Genomic DNA, 11,050 nt, shown 5'->3' on the forward strand with positions numbered 1-11,050 from the left:
CGTGAACGGCTGCAGCATAGGCGGTCAAACTCAGCGAAGAACACAGACTCCGCTGCAAGTAAACATAAGCAGAAGAAAAGCGTCGATCGAGAAGACGAGAGCTGTGCACCGGAATACGTGAATTCTTCAACTAATACGTCTGTGACAGGGTCTTTGGTAACCCATATTAACGAAGAGATTCAATGCCTCGAACAAGAATGCCTTGATCTCAGAGAGAAGTTTCAGAGTGCAGAGGATAAGCTTCAGAAGTGTTGTGCCGAACTAGAATTGAGACAATTCGAACCACAAGCGTTACCGATCGCTAAGATTACAGTAAATGAGGCGCTGAAGGATGACAGCAGCATTAAATTCCACACTGGCGTCAGGTCGGTTGTCATTTTTCACATTTTATTGTCGTATGTGTTGTCAGGTTGGAGGGTTGAATGACTTTGAATTTGCACTTTGAATCACAATTTGAACAGACAGTAACCTACAGGAACCAGGAGCTACCAATTTCACAGCTGTCTATTCATATTAAATACCATGTATGCGGAATAAACGGGTTTACATTTTGCAACATTGATTTTTTTTTCTGGGGATGAATATTCCCAGCAGAAGCGGAACCGGTTAAAACCGGTATGAACCGTTATTTGTTTGCTCCGGAGCAGAACCGGTACCGGATCGTTTATGATATAACCGAAACGAAAACCAGAACGAAAAACGTTTCGGTTCGACACCCTGCTCACCACTTGACTGGGAAAAAAAGAATGATAAAGGAAAAAAAAAAAGGAAAGAAGCATGGTAGCCCCTTTGAGCCCTAATGACGTCACCGATGACGTTTCCTCCTCCTCCTCTTTCTGTTTTGACCCTGCGGAGTTCATCGAGTGTGAACGTGTGCAGTGACGTTTGAGCGTGTGTTTCTCTATAAGAAAATATTGCAAACAAGAGAAAACTTGGGTGTTAATCATCAAGTTAAAGGGGCACTAAACAGCTCCAGGAATATTCTCCAGTTATTATGCTCTATGAAAGAACGTGGCTCACGATATCCAATTATGAAATTCATTTACTTCTAGCGAGCGCCTTTACCACGAAACAATGCAATTCAAAGAGCATAATCCGCGTGAGTCTCTCCTTCCTACTCCGAGAGCACCTACGTCACACGTCTCGCACGTGTAGCAAAGCTGCATTCCAGTCACTGGAGGTGGGGGAGATTTCGGACTCCTAGCCAATGACGGGCCTCGTCGACACAAACAGCAGCGTGCGCGGAGAACCGGTTGTGAGAACACCGCTGTGACCTCGCGGAGCAATACAGCGCTGAAAACATAGTGCGCGCATGAAATGGAATATTGTGGGCTTTTGGTACCTTTTGATCTGGCTACCTTGGGTTTGACAAGTGTAAACATGTTTAGAATTGACCTCACTACCCGATATTAAAACAAAATCACTGTATAGGCGCCCCGCATTTTGAATGGTTGATGGTGCGAGACGTCAAAATGACGTGTGGCTATTGTCGCCAGGGCATCGCAGGGCGGGGCATGAGCGCGAAAGAGAACAGCGAATATTCGGTTTCTTTGGAGCCATTATTTACTTTTTTGCGACAAAACTTTTTGCTAAACATCACTGTAGGAAACGAATCACACTGCATTACAAAAAAGTACACCTTGCATACCTGTTTATTGCCCCTTTAAGTTACCTGCTTTCACAGTGTGTTTGCAACTGAAAATTTTTTAGAAGGCTTTCTATGCTCCTTTAAGGGGGAATCACTTCGGAAATCCATGGGTGATTTTCGTTCGCGCAAGACACGCGAACACTCTAAACTGTCATCGTAAGATTGGTGCTGGCGCATTCTCTTAGCTTTTCTCTAGTCAGTGACTTATTTTATGGAGGGCAAGGTTGAGCCGTTGATCTTTTAATGAATTAAAGTTTGGCGCGTCTCGAACGTGTGCTGCCATCTCGATGGAGTGTCGCGTACTAAAATATTTGCGAATTGGGCCTCAACACAAATCAATGGATAGACCTGGAATTCTACAAAATGTGTCATTGACGAGGGCGCAGCTAGGACAACACGCCAGTACTGCTGTTTTGACGATATTTTACGCCGTCTCCGAGCGGTGTGTGAACAAACGTTCGCTGTTGTCTTGTGCGGAAGTGATTCCCCCTTAAGGCACGCGGAAGAAACAACAAAGTACCTCCAGTTTTTACGGGTGTAGTGCTTAGGAGTCAGTGTCCGCGTGTCTGAGAAATAACACCTTGATTAACGGCAAAACGGGTGCATGGACCAAATTGGAGGTTGGGAACCACTGCATTAAACATTGATTCACACACAGCTGATGCCAAGAATCACATTCCAGTACAATTTTTCAATTTTGGTACCATTTTTCGTTTTAATTGTTTACCTCTCATTTGGTATTTATTTTAAATTTTGTTTTTGCTTCCATTTTTTACATCCGCTAATTTGGTGTTCCGGTATTTTTAAAAGGTTGCGGATCATGGATCAGCCGGGGATTACAGGGTGCAGAGAAAAAAATCTCTCCGCCGAGAAGGTAAAGAACTTTTTCTTTCTGTATAATAACGAGTAGGCGTCCTCGTAAATGTAACAGAAGTGGAATTGAAACTTGAAACACTGTTGCAGCTTGTTCGAGAATGGTATCAACCGTAGTGGTTACTTTTCTCACAAGAGCAGCGTGTGCACGTTTTACGCTGTCACGTTTGGAAGTGTGTACCTGGATTTTGTTTGCTCTTAATACTGAAATTCTCTTCCCCGCCTACGATTTAACCAGAAAGAGGTGCACTCGAATATGTAATTCTATTCTGCGAAAAAATGTGCAAAAAAAGAAGCTCTCTTTTTTTCTTCTGAGGCTGTGATGCTAGAGGTAAAAACATTGTCTCCACCTATTTATTTATTTATTTATTTAGCTGTATGGCACCCCATGAAAGGCCCATGCAGCTAGATGCAGAACGTGCACTGTGATGTTTCGAATAATACATTACAAACAACCTCTAAATTCATACGCAAAAAAACAGAGAGAAAACACTTTAAAGAAACGGACAGTAGGCAAAGAGTTAACTCTTGATAATAATAATAATAAGGCAGCCCACAGGCACCAACTTTTGTACTGTGTAATCTTTGCCGGGACTTCATTCTGTAGCTAATCCTGCAAATCCCAATCGTGCGTGAACCAAGTGACGCCCCCTAAGAAGTCCGCAGTGCAGGATCAACGTACCGCGAAATTATGGTCCGGCAAAATATTCTCCACAATTGACTCGACCCAAATTTGCAAATAATTCGGCCTTTTTAAACCTCTTGTAACGGTAGTGGATATGAATACAACGTTTCTAGCATTTGCTTGCCAACATTATCAGCAGAGGTAGAGAGTTCCAGTCCTCGATGGTTTGAGAGAAAAAAGAAAAAGAATACTCGAAGATGTCTGTGATTGCCTTATAGGGAAGACCAGCCAGTTAAGTGATATCACAGGATGTGGTCGCAGCATGTATTGAACTCTAGCAACTTGGGAGTCAGGAGAGTCGACTCTTGGTGGGCAAAAATTCAACTCTCGCGACGTCATCTCCATGTCAGTGACTCGCCTTCGAAAATTCCAGAGTTCGACACCGGAGATGCTAGACTCCCAACGACTCTCTTCTCGGTTCGGGTCGCTAGAGTTGGGTAGTCTGTGTCGCATGAGTTGAATGAGCTGACACCATAGTCTAGTCTTTCGTAGTGCAGAAAAGAATGACAAGAGGCACGCATGCGCCACTCAAAAAGTGGACTTAAGTTTACATCATTGGAACTCACCTCACTTGATCAGTCCTGATGGTACTCGAAGGAAACCTTTTCTGATATGCCCTTACTCACCTGGCGATGAAGTCTCTCCCAAAAGAGGCATTTTATTGGCCCTGACTCGAAGGGAAAATACGTACCGCTGTTGTAAGCGTAAATCTGTTTTCGTTACAGAAGGACTTGCACGTGTCTCGACCGATTTCTTCCCTGCGCAGCAGCCCCGCCCACCCACAAGTCCGTTCTTGCGGAGTGCAGGCGTTCACACGTACCTGCTCCAGGGCCACGCAGACACCCATCACCTGCAAGCTGCAGTGTTAGTGCACCTTTCACAGCCATTTTCTCGTAGGGCCTTACGTTTTGGGATTTTTTTTTTTTCTTTTTTAATTTGGGGTAAAAATCAGGATCTTGTTTCAGGAGCAGTAAAACTGGGCAAAAACGGGTGATATCTTGCATCCCCATTTTTTTCTTTATCGCATCACATCACGGGTGATATCGGGTGTAAAAGCAGATTTGTTTCGGGTAGAACAAAAAGGTGGTCCTCGCATTTTAGATGAATGGGAAATGCAGAACGGCCACATTGAATGTGCGGCACTTAGCATTTTCTTGCGCCTGTATTGATGGACGAGTTGGCACTTTGCCAAGCTAGTTTTTCGGGTTTTACACCGAGTGATGGTGGTGCAAATGGGGTGGAGGGGAGTAAAAATGGGTTTCGCCAGGTTTAACCTTAAAACACGAGGCCTCGATTGTTTGCTTCTCGCACGCAGTGTTCCGCATCAACCCAGCCCCTTGTACGATTGAAAATATTGAGCAAAGAAAAAAAGAGGAGAATGAGCTGGTGTAATGACAGAACAGCTCGCTCTTTAGTATCTCCCTTTCGATAATTCATCTCTCACACAGGGCAAAGGCCATAAGGGGCCCCCGGCTGAATAATTCGTAAACAGCTCGTGAGATGAAAAGGCTTTCTTTTTACTCATCGTACCCGAGACATTGGCCAAGAACTGAGCAGTTAGCGGCTCATTTGCATATGCTCAATAATTAAATAAAACTCATAACCTTTATGTTATGTTTTGGACACTTTTGGAACCTCTGTTTCACTGACGGAACCTCTCGGCAAAAAAATCTCTCCAGAAGGAACACGATCAACACCAACAGAGAAACAGTTGACAGGAAACACAAAAGTCAACACTCGGTTACTTTTAGAGTAACTAATTGTTTTCAGTTTACACATTGGTTACGCTGAAGCGTACCAACGCTCTCTTTTGGGTCAGTTGGCCGTTTCACCTATCCGCAGCTATCCAATTTCGTCCGCTTAGTTCACATACGGGGCTGACGGAAGATAAGGAAGAGACGGAAGAGATGCTGCGGTGCATTCGAGATCACCACGATAAAGGCACACTACGTGACTATTCCTTATCTTCCGTCACACCCCCATGTGTGAACCAGGCGGATGAACAAGTGATTGGTTGCTGGATAGCTGAGTGAAAGAGCATATTCGTACGCTGCTCCGCGCAAGAAATGTGAAAACTGGAACCAATTATATACGGACGGCACTCTAAAATCACTAAGTGTTGACGTGTTTTCTTGTTGTTTTTTTTTTTGTGTGTGTGTGTGAAATATATTTCACTGAAGGTCGCGACGCGTAAAATAGGGGCTCTGAATGTGGTTGAAGTAAAATTTAAGAGTTTTATACAATTGATCAGCATATGCAAATCAGTGACTCACTGCTCCGTTCTTGACCAGTGTCTCAGAAATGATGACTAAAAGAGAAAACCAGAGCTGTTTACAGGGTGGGTTTGGCCATTGTGACGAGCCCAGCTGAAGCTGTGTCATACTACGTGAGACATAGAAATCTTACGGAGAGAGGCTAGAAGGAAGGCGGGGAGGAGGATAGGAGGAGAGCAAAGAACTTGCAAAAAAAAAAAGAACAAAGGAAGAACTCTTCCTTCTCTCAATGTATGCGCTCGGAGGCAGCCATATTGAACCAGCTGCATGAGCGTTGCGTATTTTTACCCCTTGAAAGCAGGCACAATTCTGAAAGCTGTTGGGAACACTGTTCCACTGCTTCCGTTTGCTATGGATTTTGTCACTGCCCACCCCCTATCCAGGCTTGTAGCCAAGGCTGGTCGGGCTAGTTGAGGCAGCGGTTCAGGTTCAGGTTCAGGTTCAGGTTCACCTCATCCCTTTCGACACAGGGCAGGTGGAGACTGCGTCCCCAGGTGGCGTCCGCGTCATGTCTGTGTTTCTTCGTGTGTTTTCTTTTTTTTTTCTTGCTTGCTTTCAAGTGTTAGGCTTTCATAGATTAGGGCTGTACGTTACTATTCCAAAATTATTTTTGTGCCATTAGGTTTGGTGTATGCTTACCGGATTATTTTGTGTGTGTGTGCGCTGCGGCAACAGTAGCCGATTCAATATGGCCGTCCCCTCTCCTGTACGTCCCAGTTTCGGAGGTTTCGTTCTAGCAGGTTCCTTAGGATTTCTATGACATGAGACGCGAGTCATTTGCGAAACCTGTCGTCTGCTCCAAACCAGACGTTGCAAAAATGCGGGACTGCGCTTTGAATTGGGGCTGTATAACTGGTCGTTGCAAACGTCTTCTACTGCGCGTATGGACGGTTTTTGAGCTGCTAGCGTTGTGTCCGGAAAGAAAAGCTCTCCCACTTCTGTTTCCTCTCGTTTTATGTCTTACCTCGCTTGGTGCGGTAAAGCAGCCTCGGGACAATTTAGAACATTTTCCGACCTTTTCGTTTGCCTTTCAGGCTCCGACGAGGCAGCTGTTCCATTCCGGTCCCGGCACGACGGTGCACGGGAGAGTGAAGAGTACCTCGAGCGCTATCCGGGGGACAGGTACCCTCTGAAAGAAAGGGGCTACCGGTGCCAGATCTGCAGTTACTCCACATATAAAATCACTAATTTTAGAGCACACGGAAGAACTCACACGGTCGAGAAGCCCTTCACATGCTACATTTGTAGCACGAGGTTTTCACTCAAGTGCAACTTGGAGAGACACGTCAAGAACAGGCACACGTAGCGGAGGAGTTGCGCGGGATGATGATCTTCGTGGCCCACTCGCATTTCAAGAGAATGTCTACAGAGTTGCCAGAGTGTTACAGTTAGAAGGTGCAGTATACTTAGGGCCTGACTTTTTAGGGTTAAACCCGTATCCGCCCAATATTTACCCCCCGAACAAAATCTGTAAAATTCGGGTTTAACCCGAATCTACCCGAAAACGTCCGGGTCGCGTGGCACACTCATAAGCGTGCATTAAAATAAAGTTTGATAACATTGCTAAACATTAGTTCCATGTTAAGACAGATTTTTATTAAACAAAAAAAAATCGCCCGAATACACCCGAATTCCTGACGACAGAATATGCCGTAACGGGATTTAACCCGAATACATTCGAATTTTCAAATGAAAAATATCACCCGATATTTACCCCCCGAATTTGGCCAAAAATAAAACCCGAAAAAGTCAGGCCCTAAGTATACTTAGCGTTCTTTTTGTTTTCGGGTTTTATGATTTTTCGAATTGAGGGGGGGGGGGGAATGGGGTGCTATTTACGCACGAGAATTCGGGGAGGAATCGGGAGCTACGATCTCCGTCTGATATGTCATCGGGGAATTTTCGGGTGAAACGAAAGGCATATATGAAACGAGCCACTGGCTGTGACACCGGGACTGGAAACAATAATCTTTATATTTCTGTTTTGAACTGGGGCAGTGAGTGACCGCTGTATTCAAACACTTATCCGGGCTCCACAGAACCTCGTCTTTTTTTTCTCCTGCAGGAAGGGATTATAAAAGCATACCTGTCAACTCTCCCGATTCATCCGGGAGACTCCCGGATTCGGACCGGTTTGTACGATTGTACTGCCGAGAAGCAAATCTCCCGGAAAATGCAGTTTCCTTCTCTATATCTCCAACGCCTGCTTTTTCGCTGGGCACACAGATGAAAACGTTAATCCAATACCAGCCCAATCGCCATCGGCATCGCTGCCGCTTCTGTGTTACGGAGTTCAGGGGTTCTGGCCATGGTTCTAGTTCTATTACTTCTAGTTTCCGGGCATTTCCTCCATATTTTCGGGCGACAAAGGTGCTTTTGCACTAGCTGTTTCGACCTTGCGTACCTCGCAAAGAGAACAGAGACATAGGTTTGTCACAGCTTGACACCCAGATAGTTTCTTGGAGAGGGCAAAGTCTGTTGCTGCAAAACTTGTGCTTACTGGGGTGAAGTGTGCTCCTGTTACATATGCAAATAAAAGCCACCCAACAACGGCTTTCTCCTACCCCCCCCCCCCCCCCCCCCCCCCCCCCTGCTTTTGAAATCTCCCTAATTTGGACGTTCCCAAGTTGGCAGGTATGTAAAAGGAGGACAAATAGGTTGTCAAAAAATAGCTCTCTTTGCTGATATTATGATCCACTTTTTCGACGATTTACCTAGAACAACAAGCTGAAGCACCGCAAGGATTTCGAGTAGATATCGGGTTTCACCCGAATTCTCGAGAACTTCTTCATGGGGGAACTATCGTGAAAAATTGGGTCCAACCCAAAAACGAATAGAACGCTAAGTATACTTAAAGTAGCACAGAAGTCATTTTTAACACCCAGTTTTCTTCCTATAAAACTGTTAAGTTTGCCAGTAAGATGCACCATGCGAAGTAATTTACACTACAGAGTCATAATTATCGCAGAAATTGAATTTAAAGTACGCCGCAAAAAGCGACCGTGCGCAACCGTGGTGAAGAGCAGTACCAGCCTGCGATCTGCCTGGAACCTCGTGCTGACGCTATAAGGAGAACACTCGCTGATTGGCCTGAGAAATGTTGTCTGTTACTCCGCTGTCGTCTGCTACTCGGCTGTTCGGGGTTCTGATAAAGCCTTTCTCCTTGCTCGGTAATGCTTCGGCCGCTCCTTCTATCCCCAATTCTCCGGGAAAACTGGCAAACCAGGTTTACGGCGGCAAAGGGACAATGCGCTGACCCCCACTGACCGGCAAACCAGAACGAGTCTCCTTATGCCGTCATCGGTGACGTGCCATCATACCTCCTCATCCTCGTTATAGCTGGAGTGGCGAGTTAAGGGTGAAGGCGCGGAGCTACGTTTATGTGAGTTTTTTTCTGGGAAACAAATTGCGCACATCAAAACCTTTCGCGCTATTCGGTATAATGACACACACACTTTCATCAGATGTCTTAACCTGAAATTTTTTTGGATGGCCCTCTGTACTCCTTTACGGTTCTTCATTTTTGGAGCTATTTTTGACAACCTATTTGTCCTCTATTTATAATCCCCCCCCTGAAGGAGTCAAAGACGAGCTTTTGTGGAGCTCGGGCAAGTGTTTGAATATCATTGTCATTAACGGTCCCACTTCCGAGCGGAAACAGGAAGATTCGTGTTTCTCGTCCCAGTGTCACAGCAGTGGTTCGTTTCATATGCCTTTCGTTTCACCCGAAAATTCCCCAATGACGTATCAAACAGAGATGGTAGCGCACGATTTCTCCACAAATTCTCATGCGTAAATAGCACCCCATTTTGAAATATCATAAAACCGGAAAACGGAAGAACCCTAAGTGTACCCTGGCGTTAGTTCATAATTCCTGGGGACCACAGATTTTCTTGTTTGAATTTTTGGAAGACTGAATCTGCAGAAATTCACCAGAACACTGTAAACGTATTTTTATTTGCGACGTATTAACCTTTGCGAATTACACATTCAGTCATTTGCGCAGTTATATTGGCGAATATTTAATTTAGCGATTCCAGGGCTGTTTCCTTTCGCGGGATAAATTGCGAGTGCAATTTTTTGTGCTTTGTTAACGGTCGCAAAATTTGTGAAAATTAATGTGTCGCGAATAAAAATACGTTTACAGTATATGCTGCAGGACGAAGTTACAGGTTGTTACACGAGTAGCTGGACATACAAAGACTGATTTGGAGTGGAGGCACACACAAAGCATTGGTTGAAGGTCTGTCAAGTTCATGCATTGAAGTTCAATTAATTACTTTACTTAAATACTGTAATTAACTGAAGCTCCTTAATTCAACAATCTACGGATGCACGGGTATTTAAGGAGGGATGTGGGGATGAACAAACATTTTGTTTCTTTCTCGATTACATGATGAAAATTTGTGCAGATGTTGATACTGCCCTCAAAATGAATTAACTATAGAAAAAATACAACAATATCTCGAGAAATTTGTTCAGAAATCTTTTTATCCTCACATTTTGTGAAAGGCCTGCTGAGTTTGAAAAATGTGATAAAATATTGCTTGAACTTGCAGTGTATTCTCAAACGTGTATGGTAGAGGTCGTGACATTCTTAGTTTTTTTAATTTCCACAACAATCTTTGGTTTTCATTTTTCTGCTTGTGGTTGCAACTGATGCACCTCGCAGAGAAACGTATGACGAAAATCGATACATGCGAAAGATAAGAATGTCACAACGTCTAGGAAGGTTCAGTGATTGTAAGAAAACAAATCGTATAAAAATAGACTAAGTGGTTTTGGAGACATCAATATCACACATGGATCAGGTAGAGCAAAAAGTTGTTTCGAGAAAATGAAGTTCAAAGTTTCACGCTATTTTTACTTCAAATTAGGAGGCTCCAGCACTAAGTCATTTGTGTTTTTTTTGTGCACAGTTACTCTTACCCTTCTGTCTCTTTGTTTGATGCACTTTCACTGCGTTTGCCTTTGACCTAAAGTCAGCCAAGGCAATAGACCATTGTCCAGTGCTTTTGGTGGCTTGGATAGCCAGCTGTGGTTCACTTCATACACTCTGCATGGTAATGACCACCGATCTCCAATTGGGTCACAATTCTTGGAGTTCAGGGTCATCTGCGTAGCTTGTGCAAGCCTGGTTCCCGGAACTAGAAAGATTCCCGGCTTCGAACATTTTGGACGTAACACCTTACTGAGTATTGAGTTCAGCGTCGCGACTTCACAGAGCAGATACTCATAGGGGTTCTGCTGTTCCTCAGGGTCGAGATCATGGGTGTAGCGGGCAGGGGGTACCTTGCCCCCCATAAAGTGCCACGGTCACTCGCAGAGCCGTATATTAAAAGGGAGTCTGGCCATTAATGGGTCATGCCTATACCTGAAGCTCCACCCACTTTTTCAGCTTTCCGACCAATGAAGTCTTTAAATATGGGGCGCTATCAATCAGCCTATCCTCACTATTTGCCCCCTTATCCAACATGGGCAGCGCCATTTTGGGTGGCAAGTGGATTGGATGGGATTGAAATGGATACCTCTCGCAATATGCAAAAGTAGTGGATTGTTGGTGCAAATTTG

General features: G+C 44.6%; 1 protein-coding gene across 1 annotated transcript; it reads left to right on the forward strand.

Moving 5' to 3' along the window:
• Positions 1–2: 2 nt before the first annotated feature.
• Positions 3–6,833, forward strand: LOC135375398 (zinc finger protein 782-like). Its single transcript, XM_064608120.1, has 4 exons — positions 3–365; positions 2,459–2,522; positions 3,932–4,070; positions 6,514–6,833. The coding sequence occupies exons 2-4, from the start codon at positions 2,469–2,471 to the stop codon at positions 6,783–6,785; spliced, it is 465 nt and encodes a 154-aa protein (XP_064464190.1). The 5' UTR covers positions 3–365; positions 2,459–2,468; the 3' UTR covers positions 6,786–6,833.
• The last annotated feature ends 4,217 nt before the right edge of the window (positions 6,834–11,050 follow it).

Source organism: Ornithodoros turicata, unplaced genomic scaffold (assembly GCF_037126465.1).
Source record: "Ornithodoros turicata isolate Travis unplaced genomic scaffold, ASM3712646v1 ctg00000858.1, whole genome shotgun sequence".
Taxonomy (NCBI): domain Eukaryota; kingdom Metazoa; phylum Arthropoda; class Arachnida; order Ixodida; family Argasidae; genus Ornithodoros; species Ornithodoros turicata.